Source organism: Manacus vitellinus, unplaced genomic scaffold (assembly GCF_001715985.3).
Source record: "Manacus vitellinus isolate BGI_N305 unplaced genomic scaffold, ASM171598v3 scaffold_0_pilon, whole genome shotgun sequence".
NCBI classification, from domain to species: Eukaryota; Metazoa; Chordata; class Aves; order Passeriformes; family Pipridae; genus Manacus; species Manacus vitellinus.
The window spans coordinates 42252298-42266280 of NW_021938789.1; the positions used below are offsets into that span (position 1 = coordinate 42252298).

At 39.2% G+C, this 13983-nt stretch overlaps 1 protein-coding gene across 1 annotated transcript in view; it reads left to right on the forward strand.

Moving 5' to 3' along the window:
- Positions 1–13983, forward strand: part of COL25A1 (collagen type XXV alpha 1 chain) — a 306323-nt gene that overhangs the window by 145944 nt on the left and 146396 nt on the right. Inside the window, exons 2-3 of the mRNA XM_029959490.1 lie at positions 11792–11836; positions 13917–13924. Coding sequence (XP_029815350.1) covers positions 11792–11836; positions 13917–13924 — 53 coding nt within the window. The remainder of the gene's footprint in view (positions 1–11791; positions 11837–13916; positions 13925–13983) is intronic.

The following is a 13983-nucleotide window of genomic DNA, read 5'->3' on the forward strand; positions in this document are numbered from 1 at the left end:
CACTTAAAAACAGTTGAAAAAATATAATGAAACAAGTCACTATAGCAATATAAGAGACTTTCATCCATTAATTCTTTAATCTTACTCTGAGCCTGACCAACTTCTGTTGGTTATCCTCTTAAATTATGAAAGAGACTTGAACAGAAAGAATAATCCAAGTTCTGGTTTGTTGGCATCTGCTGGAGTCTTCTTTTATTGTCATGATGCGCTGCACTCACATCTCAACCTAAAGTAATATCCAGTAGATCAAAGACAAGCTGCTATATTTCATGAGCATAGTCTCATGAGGGTGTTTAAAGCATGGGAGATTGCACTTTCTTTGAAGATTTTTTTTTTTCTGAGAAGTTTTCTGTTTGAAATAATCGAGACTTAAGGAGCAGGATGTAGCCCAAGATAATAAAAATATTTTACTGGTGTCTGTCAGGTTGAATGTGTGTCTCCTTAGGAACCAGAACCTGTGTCACTGCTGAAGTTCACAGGCAGCTGTAAGATATAAAGCAAAGTGAAGGTATTACTTCCTTTTTATTATTTTTGGTCTTTTGCAGTTGTGTACCTCCTGTGTTAATTCAGGCAAAATATTTTGAAGCATTTGTGTCCAGTTTGTTGTTTTCCCCATCTGTAGGTCAGTGGTGCATCAAAAGAGGGAATGTTTTTGTAGATTATCCAGAAGGGACTGACATTTGGAGTTTGGGAGTAAGGCAGTCCTATCACTGTTTTTATTTATGTATTTACTTTTGCTTGTAAGCAGAAATTGTGCTGCTTTGCTGCTGTTATGCAATAGAGACTTATTGAACCCTTTAAAGCCACTTATTATTTTTTGTAATTAGAACTAACTTGTGCAGCTGTCACTAAGCTCCTCGTCAGATGATATATTTATTATGTTAGAAATGAGAGGAGGCACGTGAGCAAGACTTTGAAAGGAATATGCACTGCTCAGGGTAGGGTTTTATGTTTAAATGGGTGATCAGCATGTGTGTGAGACCAAGATGATTGCAGTACCAGTGCCTGACTAGTTATGTGCTGCCTTTAATCCTGTGATATTGTATTTCATTGTCTCCCAGCACACTACTGTCACAACTGAAATAAAACCCCTCTAAATTCAATGAACACTTTAATCTGTCATCATAATCACGAACTCTTGTCAATCACGGCTTAAAAGTTAAGCATGCGGATCAAATCTGTAGTAAGAGGAGACACCTGGACTCCACAATGTAAGTGGAGATAGTCTAGGATGCTAAATATTTGTTTCATTTGTATTGTACAGTTTTAACTGAATACAGTATTGATGTCACTCCACATCTTTAAAAATCTGGAAAGGTTATTCAGTGACTTTTCAAGAGAAAGTTTTTAGAATAAAATGAAAGTGATATGACAAATTACGTCATGGGAATTTCATTTGTTTATGTCAATACTTTGGATTTTAGGTTTGTTCTTGAACTGAGAAGAAAAAACAGAGTATGTGGAAAAGCTGAGTACCTTATAAAAATATGTTAAGGTAGATTACTTCAGGTTTACAAAAGGCACTAAAACTGAAAAAGACTGTAGTCACTTGAAAGCACTTCTATTAATTTGAATCAATGCTTGTTGAAAACTGTAGCAAAACTCCCATCCTGTGATGAGCATTCAGAGTAAACTGTATCAGTGATCCTTAGGTAATTTTACTTTCACTACTGCCAGTGAAAATAATGTGACTGACTGTGATTAGGGTTGTGAGTAGCTGCCATTGTTACCATTGCCTCTCTCTTTTCATTGTGAGACTCAGTTTTCAGTGGCTTACCTTTTTGCCAAAAAGTAACTGCAGTCTGTTGTTTTTTCTTTGTAAACAGGACCAGATGTTCAAGAATGAAAGTTAAAGGAAACATATTCTGACTTTACCTTTTCTTTGTGAATTAAATCTCAAATATCCGTAATTTGGAGTGAAAGATTGAAATTTAACCTTGGGTGACATCGGGTCTATATGACCTTCTGCTGTTGTCATGTGTGGGGAAAAGATGACACTTAAATTTCATGAAGTTATAAGCCTTGGAAAAATCATCCTTTTCATGTGCTTAACACAGCCCATGTTTGCACTGAAGTTAGCTATCCCAATGCAAAAGCCCCAAAGGAAAAATAACAGCCTGTGTTTCATCTCCCAAGAGTACTGAGAGTGTGTCTAATCCTGACGTGGGTGCTTGAGCAAGACTTTTCTCCAACTGTTGCACCTAGTTGCTGGGGTACTGGGCCTGGCAGCTGAGAGCCATATGACTACCGAGGAGAAAGAATGCATTTTAAAAAGCAAAACAAGCAAACTAAATCAAATGAAATGTGAAGGGAAAGAAACATTATGAATCTGGTGTGAAGTTGTAGCAGAAGGAATAAATTGATATAGGACTTGTGAGGAAATGGAAAAAGCCATTTCGATTCTAACATGTTGAAGGGATTTCAGCCCTGGTGTGGCCCACACATCTAAATCTGTGTTCATTCTCCCGCTGTGACGTGGGAGAGATGTCCTTTTCTCTTGAGGAGAGAAGAGACGTACACCTTTGGTTTCTAGAGGAAGGTTTGAGGTCATAGGTTTCCTCAGGTCAGAGTGAACCCTCAGAGAAAGGAATGACCAAAGTCTCCCATGCACATGCAAGGCCATGTGCTTAGATGAAAAATCAGTCAGACTGAGTGTAACTCAACAAAAGTAATGTGAAAGCCACAACCAGGATAGATGGTTGCACTGTGCTTACTGCATGGAAGGGTGCCTGCCGTTTACTGGGGTGAGGGAGTGTATTGACTGACATGGAAAAGTTCCTATCTCTCAACTAGACTACTTGAAATGCTGCAGTACTTCTCTGTCCTAACCTATAGCTGGTGTTATTGTGTAAATGGTAGAGAAAGATTGACTCATTTTTGGAAATCTTGACTAAGTGTACTTGAGACCTAGCATGTTCTAAGCTCTGCATTTGATAAAGATAATATGCTTTACATGGTTGTTATGTTGTTATCATTTGTCATTTTCCTGGTGGCAGAATTTTGACACTGAGATATAATGAGACTTCCTAAAGGTGAATGCATGATTAGGTTTTAAGGACTTCTAATTCTGAGGATTTTGCTTTTATATGACCACAGTTCTACTGTGTAGTTACTTAGCCATCTGGTATGGCTGTGTGTCCTCAAAAAGTGTCTAATTTCTTCCTAAAGTAATTTAAGTTCTGTTGAGGCTGAAGAATAATCTAATTCTGATACCTTATTCCTTATTTCATCTACGTTAATATCTGAAAAAGCTAAATGAAGCTTAAATAGTTCTTCTCAATATGACATATGCTTTTTGCATCATAGGACCATCTATTGATATGCCATGGTAATAATACAATGGAATGACCAGTTGAAATGATAATGCTTTCATGCCTTGCATTATAGAATAGCTATCCCTACATGCTTCAGCTGTCCCTCAGCAATATTTGTCAGCCAGGTGATGGGAGCTATTTCTGCATTTGCAAAGATGACCATGTAGGCATGGAGTGTTATATATTCATTAAAATAGTTTAACGGTCTTACCAATAAAATTTAGTCTGTAAGAACCAGCAAACTCTTTCAGCCCAGGGTATTGGGATCTATTTCAGACAGCTTTAGCAAAACAGATCATAATTATATCTGGAGGCAAATACTGGGATCTGACACGCATAATTTTGTTGGTTGCCTTTTAAATGTGAATTTTCACCTCTGACAGTATTTTAAATATCATCAGGACACATGTTCTCCCACAGCACTGCGGTGATGCAGTACTGTGAAAAATGCAAAGTTCAAGAACCTATAACTTCTGCATTGTTAAGTCTTCCTAAAACGAGTTCACAGAAGCAGCAGTCTTTTCTATCCCAGTCCTCTACTACTGAACAGAAAAGAAGGAGAGAAAATATCAGCATGATTAAATTTTGGGACTGTAATACATCGCAAGACTCCTATGATTCAGTAAAGTTGTGATATATGTATGAATAGGTCAATGAAGGCCCTCCTAAAACTGCAGTTGTGGCCAAAGATATGACCAAAGTATTAGCATACATAGGGATGAAGAATAATGCAAGATATGCTGTAGCTCTCTTAGGTAAACCAGTGGTTGCACTTTTGCTGGTCACTCATACAGAACATGAAAACAAAAATAATGTAAAAACACAGAGAAAAAACTGGTGGGAGAAGGATTTGTAGACAGAACAACTTACTCTCAGACATATTACCTGTATTAATAAGGTCATATGTGGTATCTGTAGAAAGCACATAACTCACCTTGTATTGTGGCATTGATAGAAGACACATGTACCTGATATTTTATGTAGTGTTTAATGAACCCAGTCTTCGGATTGGGATGGGAACTGGTAGCAGGACACATAAAGGGGGATATTAATCCCTTAAGAACTCAAGCATCTAGTCCCAGGGAGCAGCACCAGCAGCATTTGCAAAGCCCTCAGATAGCTTCAACGCAACTATCTGTGGGCTTGGTGGAGACTTCAGACACTCCCAGTGCCTGGATCTCAGTAAGACCAAACAGGTGAAATATGTTCATGCCAGAAGACTTATGTGTCCATAAGTGTGTGTGGAGTGCAGCTGGAGGGAGAGAGAAGTGGGAGTTATGCAGTGTTTAGGGAATGCTAAAAACCCAGGGTTACTGTGAACCCTCTACTGCAACTATTACAGGAGGAAAATATCTTTGGACTTCTATGTTAGATGGAAAACAAGAAAGGGGTCCAGTGGTTACCCAGAGCCAAGAACTGAATTTTTGTACATATTTCTTATCAAGGCTTGTCTTCTACCTTATAGTTGAAGACATTAAGTTTTGCATAAGAAATTTTTGCCCTTTATTTCAATGTGAGGCAGTGCGATATTAGAGGGAAAGATGAAGCAGAGTTAAACTTGCAGATTGAAGTGAGCTGTCTTTAGAGAAATTATAGAAATAAGTTCTGAGTACAGACAGTGCTTGAAAGGAGGACCTGCTTTTGAGAAAGTACTTGATAACCCAAGGGCTGGGAGATGCTTCTTGCCAGGCTCTGCAGGAATGGCTCCTCTTGTAGGAGCCACGTTGGAGTGAGAGCTTGAGACTGCAGGCAAATCTCTGTGTCTAGGTGGAGGCTGTTGATAAGTGTTGACCTTCACAACTCTGTCCTGGGATTGATGTTCTTTAATATCTTTATCAATGGCACAAACAGCAAGATTGAGTACACCCTCAGCAAGTTTACAGATGACACAACAGACAGGATGCCATACAGGGGGACATGGATAGGCTTAAGAAGTGGGCCCACAAGAGCCTCATGAGGTTCAACAAGTCCAAGTGCAAGATGCTGCACCTGGGTCAGGGCAATCCAGACACGAGACTAGACTGGGAGAACTGAGAGCAGAGAAGGACTGCTCTCTGCAGAGAAGGACTTGGGGGTTCTGGTAGATGAAAAGCTGGACATGAACCAACTGTGCGCTCACAGCCCAGAGTGCCAGCTGTGTTCTGGGCTGCACTGCAAGCAGCTTGGCCTGCAGTGCAAGGGAGGTGACTCTGCCCCTCTACGCTGCCCTCGTGAGACCCCACCTGGAGTACTGTGTCCAGCTCTGGGACCCCCAGCATGAGGATGTGGACTTGTTGAAGTGAGTCCAGAGGAGAGCCACCAAGATGATTAGAGGGCTGGAGCTCCTCCCCTAAGAGGACAGGCTGAGAGTTGTGGTTGTTCAACCTGGAGAAGAGAAGGCTCTGAGAAGACCTCATTGTGGCCTTTCAGTACCTAAAGGGGGCTTATAAAAAAGAGGGAAAACAACTTTTTATGTAGGTAGATAGTAATGGGACAAGAGGGAACAGTTTTAAAGTAAAAGACAGGAGATTTAGATTAAATGTTAGGAAGAAATTCTTTACTGTGAGGATCGCGGGACAGGTTGCCCAGAGAATCTGTGGATGCTGCTTCCTTTGAAGTGTTCAAGGCCAGGTTGGATGGGGCCCTGAGCAACCTGATCTACTGGGTGGCATCCCTGCTCATGGTGGGGGGTTTGGAATCAGATGATCTTTAAGGTCCCTTCCAACCCAGGCCTTTCTAGGGTTCTGTGAATATATATATATGTGTGCAGAGCTCTGACTATTTTACAGGTGATGATAATGGTATTCTTCCTTAGTAGTATCTGGTACTAGTGAAATTGTTTTAGGCTAGATATCACTACTTAGATGGCATTTAGCATGTGCAGAAATGGTACAAATAATCTGACAAAGGGAGGTCATGTTTCTTTGCTGTGGGTATCAGACAGACTGATTTTGGCATTTCCTCAGCCAAGTTGCATAATAGCCTCTGACATGTATCCAAGCCCTGCAAAGCAATGTTGTTTCGTGGTGAGCCAAACAGATGATGTACTGTGTGAGAAACAATGGATGCTATTTATCCAGCTGATGTTCAAAATGAGATAGACAATTTTATGAGGTAGGAAATTCAGGCAGGCTGTCCCAGACAGTCAGAAGTACAAAGGAGAAGACTGACACACCAGGTGGAATGGTTATGCAGAGTGGGAGAAAAGAGTCCAAGTGTTACAGGAGTTAAAAAAACTGAGAAAAGAGGGAAGAGCAAAAAAGGCTGATGAAGTAGCCTTGAATAGATCCATGCAGCATAAGAACATGCTCAGCTTTGGGGATAGTCCTATTCTTCCCTACTTGGGATGGATTTGATGGCAATGCTAAGGGAGGATGGATGTGCCTGTTGAATCTCACGTTGCCCAGACAGACATCCATTGGGTGAGTGCTCAGCACATCAGGATGTTTCGGTGTGTTTGCTGAAGCTGATGGCCATCCTGGCAGCAGCAGGCTAGCAGAATGAGGCACTTGGTCACGCAGTATTAACTGGAGTCACATGCTGCCCTGCTCATGGCATCCATATTTCCCAGGAGGAGGTGTTAGGCTCAAAGGCTGCCACTCTGCTCTGCTGCCTACCTGCAGTGCTGGCCTGCAGTGTCGCTTGGTGCTCCTACAGCTGTAAAGCAGAGAGGTGTCAGTTTGCTGGGGGAGCTCTCCTCTCCCTGTGATCATCAAGGGGTTGGCTCTGTTCAGCACGGTACTGCAGGTCCTGCCTGAGTTTCTTTGACAGGGAGAAACGCAAAGTGGGATAAAATGATGGCGGCTGGGTTGTACTTTGGAAGTGGAGAGGAGAGAGATGGATCCATTGACAGCTTGGGGTGATGGAGCTTGAAATGCAACCAATAGCAGTTATTTTACCAGTGTTAGAGCTGAATCAAAAAGGACAGTTTTGGAGGCTTGGTTGGTATAGTTCAGCAGACTTCCAGATATTTTAATCACATTATTTCAGCAAGGTTGGCAGCCTGATGGTACTGAAGTATTTCTACTATATACAGTTGCTCAGGATTTACTCTGAGAATGTAATTGGGTCAGCTCATTTTTCTGACTTGACAGGCAAAATGTTACGTTGCTGTAAACTTTATGTGAAATGGATGTCCTTTGAAATAGCCAGGAAAATATTATTCTTCTTGTGTACACATGGAATGCTTGTTTCCTTTACCTTTAACAGTAGCTGTATGTATGTGTCAAAACTATATGTGAGCAATCAGTAAAAAAGGAAACAGGATTCTGAACTCTTATTCTTAGGTTGGTGCATAGTGTGCTGTAGGAGCTCTTACTTGCAGTGACAGTGAATAGCTTCTGGAGTTTGGTATAATCCAAGATGGGTAAATCCTTTTCCTTTGACTTGATAATGCCACTGTAATTCTTTCCAAAATTAGGACAAACTTGACTTTCTAGCTAAGCTTATGAGCAAACAGCAGAGCATTTGATTGAGTGACTCCAGGTCTCATCCACCAAATGTGGTGGATTTTATGCATTTTTTTTTAGTCTGCTGCTTTGAAGTGTAGAATTTGTTTGCTGTAAATATATCAGTACAAAGAACAAGGTGAATACAGGTGAATACAGAATACAGGAGTTTTCATCCATTTTGTGTGGCGCAGGAGGATTTTTTTCTGTTTATTTGTGGGGTTTGTCAGTCTCTTATGGTAGGTAAGAAAGGCAAAACTTTTTGAGCAGTTTTTGCTTAAGAAGATAAATTCACATAACTAATTGACTTTTAGTTTCAATTGACTTTTAATTCTTTCAATTCCAAAACTCCCTTCATAGATATGAAATAGCAGTGGCATTAATTTTATAAACACTTGAATCAAAAAAAAAAATCCCTTTTAAGCTTTCTCTTCATAAAACTTAGACCATAAATGGTTTTGGGAGAAACAAATAATTTCAAATATTTTGAAACTAAACAAAGTTAAAAATTAAAACCAGCTGATCTAGCATTTTACTCCCTACCTGTAGGTAAATGTAGTCATCTTAGGAAAACAGTGTGTTGGCAAAGTTGGCTACTATAAAGTAGCTTTTGCTTCTTGCTCAATATCATTAATATGTATGAACCCAACTTAGTCCACTGAGATTTGAACTTCTATATTTCTTTTATATTTTTAATATGAAAATTATTCAAAACAAAATACTGTTAAAATACTCTGGATTAAATTCAATTCAGCATGGACATTTCTGATACTATTAGAGTAGAGATATTTTCTTTTACCCCAGGCAAAAAGGTTCAGAGTAGTTGTGTCATATGTTGAGTATTTTGTGCAAGATGTAACAATCACTGGACTTGATGTAAGCTGACATTGTCCATAGTATAACTTTATCCACTGCTCCTTTGGCTGTGATGAGTCTCTACCAAATCCTCCAATTAGTGCAAAGTTATCAAATTACAGACAGATGGAAAATTAATATTTATAGAAAAATGCCCAGGGTTTTGATAATTTGAAGTTCTTGGAGCTAGAGATGATGTTAGCAGTTAAGATTTAGAAAAAGCAGCCTGTTCAGGAAAACATGAAAGCTCGTGTGCTTTATGAAGTAGTAGGTCATCTAGTGATGACCATAAATGTCAGCATTAGTGTTTCTGTGAATTGAAACCATCTGTGATTAACTGTTTAAAATGAATTAGTTTGTATTGGTAAAAAGTAAATAATTAGATAAATATATAGAAACTATTTCCTCAAATGGTCACCAAAACCTTGTAGAAATTTGCAAGATCAATCTCTCGTCTCACAATTCTTATGAGTTTTGCAAATACCACCACCTTGTCAGAGACTTGGATAGTGCAGAAATCAAAACAACTTTTAATGAGAGAGAGCAGCGATGCACATCACTTGACCCTTAAAAGCTGCTGATCTGATGGTCAGGGGTGGTAGTATGATTTGATTAATGCTCTAAGGCCAGAATAATTTTTTTTGTATCCTCGGTGATGTGGTTACTTTGGAAGTACAATAATTACACCCATTTTCCCTGATGATTCACACTTAGATCTAAATCTGATAATCTTAGAATAATGGCTTAGAAGGGATCAGCACTTGGTGTCTGAGAAGAGAGGTGAACTGGAGTCCCTTCTTTGCTGTCACTGTACACAGCTACTAAACTGGCAACTTAGTGCTCTATGGAAGTCTGGTTTGCTGGGCAAATTCCATTCCTTCCTAAAATTCATAGCTTGAAATGACCCTCACAGTTTTCTGTCAGTGACTTTGATGCCTTTTGCTGGTCTGTAGCTGAAGTTTTTTAGTTTCAAAGTTCTTTTCTCAAAAGGAAACTTGATAGAACTTTTTGTGTGTGTGCATGGGCACACCTACAGCATAGTTAAATTTTAATAAATAAAATCTTACCACCCTGTTTAGCAGTATATTTTTGCTATATGCTGAATGACATGTCATTACCTGGAAAAGAACCTTTTAATTTTCTCCTGCACATCCATGTTTCTGTTGAGTCCATATTGCTGCACGGCTGTGTTGTGAGCTTGGGGACAGCCCAGGAAATCTCCACAGAGGGACCACTGAAGGGCTGTGTGCATGCAGAAGGACTCTAAAAGGTTTCAGTAGTAGTTGGGGGGGCGGGGTGGGGGGAGAAAAGGTGTATGTAGGAACTTATGTTTGTAACATGCCATTTCCTGTGTAAGAAGTTTCCATAGATATCTTGCAGAGGATGGAGTGTTTCAGGAGGAAGTTGCAAGGTTCTCCCCACACAGAAGTGACACTTTTGCTATTTTTCATAATACCAAAATATTCTTGTCTTGTTAAGTATGGTTTTGATTATGAATAACCTATACCATTCTTGCTTTGTATAATATTGTCTTAAACTTGTGTTGCATTATGCCACTACTGTAATTACTAAAACAGAAGAAAAAAGAAGAATTCTAGTGAGACTTATAATGCTCTGATAGGAATAAACCTCTCTACGTTCAAGACAAGAGCTGCTTTTCTTTTTTCTTTTTTTCTTTTTTCCCTTTTCTTTTTCCTTTTTTTTTCTTTTTCCTTTTTCTACTTAATTTTTCTTTTTTCCTTTTCTATTTTTTCTTTCTTTTTTTTCTTTCTTTCTTCTACCTTCTTCCTTTCTTTTTAAATCAATAATATTTTATTTCCCTGGAAAACAAATGCTGTTTCCCATATATGTTGCTTTTCAGTATCTTAATCTTTTAAGCCAGATTGCTGCAAATATATAGTGCAACGCTATTTAAAAGCTTTGGAACAATAGTTCAGATGATTTTTAAAGTATCAGACAGTTGCTTAACTATTTGCAGAAAAACACCTGTGCATCTAATATCTATTACAAACAGCGAGATACAGCCACAGCAGAGGTACTTGTGGTCCTGCACGTGTTGCTGCTTTTGGAAATTCCACCCGTGTGCTTTCCTCCCTTCAGCAGCTTTGAGAGTCCCACCTGTGGTTCTCTTTTCAGAGCAACCGTGTTTCAGTACTCTGTGTCATCCCTGCAGCTGCTGCTTCTCCTCCACACTATTCAAGGAGAAGTGCAAGTGTGCTTTCCTTGTATTTTCGGGAACAGCACGTCAAGGTCACCAGGAAGAAGGGGGAAAACGTCTGCAGTCTGACATCTGATGTCTGCAGGTTTAGAAAATGATACTGAAGGCAGAAATGAAGGACAAAAAGGATTTTTCCTTTTCTTCAGAGTTAGCAGCAGATACTGGTTGCAGTATATAGATATTCGGGGAGAAAGGGCACAATGAGAAATAAAGATTTCTTAACAAAAAGCATACAGTAACTAGGCCATTGTGTTATAGCTAACAAGCATAAACTGGAGGCAAAGCACCTTAGACTGTGTCTGGCAACACGTACACTGTTGTTGAATGTTTGGGGGATGGCAAGCCAGGTGATGCTTTCTCCATCTTTTGCATGTTTTCAGGTAGAGGCGGAAAGCATTTTCCAGGGGATTTGCTCCTATAAATAAATACTAATCTTTGGGCTTAATATGGGAATAATTGAATAAAACTTAATGTCCCATGATATATTTGGTTTAAGGTGATTGAAGGAGTGGTGCAGCAATTCTGAGGAATACCAAGAATTTTTTGAGAAAAGGGACAGTTTCTTCTCTGGAGTTCATGGTGGAAAGCACATGAATTGATGGGCTTCAGTGCAGCAAGTTGGACATAAAGAAATGTTCCACTTGTCAAAACAGTGAAATACTGGGGAAGGGGGGTGAATGCCTGTTGAAGTTGCAGTTATAATTTAGATTTGGTTAGCTTTTTCCAAGAGAAAGAGGGATGAACTGGATGACCTCCAAAGTTTCTCCCATCCTTTTTTCAGAGAGGGTGTGGTGGGTAACGTAGCTGTCAAATTTATCTCCAACTTCCTAAATCTTATTCGGGTTATCTTTTACCCCTACTCAACCAAAGTCTCTGAACTTTGTGTAATACATCACTCTATGCCCTTACATCCAAAAAAATTATATTCTTCATGTAATTTCAAGGGAAAAAGTTACAATCCACCATCTTCTTTTTAGGTCCTCCAGGGAAAAGAGGTAAGCGGGGAAGAAGAGGAGAGACAGGTAAGTTTTCAATTTCATAAGATCCCTTGTTGTGTGATGTCTATGTTTTTGTGAGGATGCATACACAGCATGTCTTCGTTTTTGGTTGTATTGCATGTGTGCTGTGAAAGAGAATTCTGAAACTTCTCTGTTAAAAGATTGTGACCGTTGGCATACTTTTCTAGCCTTGGGCATCATTAATTTGTAGGCAAGCTTCATAATACTCGACCTAGTACCTTTGGTAACACATTTGTAATTGTCAAACCATTTAAGTGTCTTCTCACACTTGCACATGTTAGAATAACTCCATGTAAGTCCGTAACTGGAGCACTATGTCAGTGTTATATTGGACCCCCTTGGTTTGAGGTGAACAATTTTATAAGGAAATAAAGAAGGAAATAAAATTCCTTATGTCAAGAATGTCAGTACTCAGGGAAATAATGTGATAAGTAGACTGTATGAGAGAAATTGTTTACTAGAAATGAATAGCGCTTAAGTTCTAAGAGAAATAAGAAAAAATATTTGTTGGTTTGTTACTCTGTACCATGGAGGTTGCTGTAGATAGAATCCTGCTGGTGGTGTGAAGCTTGAAATTTCATTTGACACAAAGTTGTGAGAGGCTAAGGACCTCTTCCTGCTGACATCCACAGGAATCGAAACTGTTGATTACCTTGCGGGATTGAATTTTTCATCAAGGTGAATGTTGTGGAGGTGATGCAGTAGAAAATGAGCATTTCTACTCTCTCTTGTCTAATCTGCCAGCTAGGAAAATCTTCCAATCAACTCGATCTCTGTAAATGTTCTGTAGCCTTTCTTATCTATGTACATGGTAATTTATCTGGCTGTGGTAATTTAAAAACTATTTCTGTATCTTCCTGAATCACAAAACTGAAGACAATCCCTGCCAAAGGTTGATAAAAATCACCTTGGTGTTTCAATTCAGTGTTGGCTTAGTATTTACTTCAGAGAAAGAGGCTATGATGCAGAAGGAAATTCTGTGGTTGAAGATTGAGTTACAAATGATCCTGGCAATTACTTTGTGGGATGCTCGTTGATTCATTTTACATCTCAAATAAACACATATTAAACTATTAATAAAGGAAATTGATCTCTCATTTAAAAACAGACCTGCACCTTAAAATGCTGTTTAAGAATGTTTGCCAGGATAAAGACATTACCTTAGTTGCTGGACAATAAAAATTACATTGTTAAAGTCAAAAGGCTGTCAATATTAAAAGCAATCTCAAAGTACAGCTGCTGCTGTTTTATACTCCTTTTGCACTTCACTTTATTCAGAAATTAGAGAGAGGCATAAAAGCTTAATGAAATGCCATTGATTTGGGAGCTGCAGCTGCTCAACTTAATAAGACTGAAATAGTAGGTTTGATTTGTGACCCTTTGATAATGTTTCCAAGAACTGCTATACAAAAGTCTTTGAGGTCTAAATAATTGAAAAAATGTGCAAATATCACTTCACTAAGTGTGACATTTTAATGGGGACCATTTTATATGTGTGCCTTGAGAGAGGAAGGCGATGAAAACAAAGTTCAGCGCTGTCAGGTGGCCACTGAAACCTCCCCTCACGGGCAAAATTGGAAGGCTGGAAGATGCTAGTACACGTATGTCTTGACAAGATGCCCAGGTTAAATGCCAAGGGTACTTTGTGCAATTTTGCAGCCAAGCTGTGATCAAATGCCAAGTGTGTGGTTGACTGAAACTGGTGATGTGGTTACATATGCTTTATGTGGAGTCTGACAAAATGAATTGTAGTCTGTGGCTGGTGTTTTTGGACTGGCATGAAATTGCATGGAAATGGATGGAGAAGCAATTTTCATAAGATTGCATGACTGTAATTGAAGAATTGGTAAGGTAAGTGCATGCATTTAAGCAGTAGTCATATTTACAAGTTTCGGAGCGCAACCAAAGCTAAAGATTACTTGAGTGGGAAAATGTGCACACTCTATTAGCAGTGCTGCTCACTGACAATCCTGAGGCCTTGTGCTTGACTTCATACATATGTATCTTTCTTTAATAGCTTCGTAAGCTTACGTGTTCTTTTTTCTCTTTTTTTTACCTTCTTTCCCTCTCCCCCACCCCACAGGACCTCCTGTAAGTACAGTGCTACATTGTTGGTTCTTCCAGAATCAGGGAGAAATCTGTTAGATCCT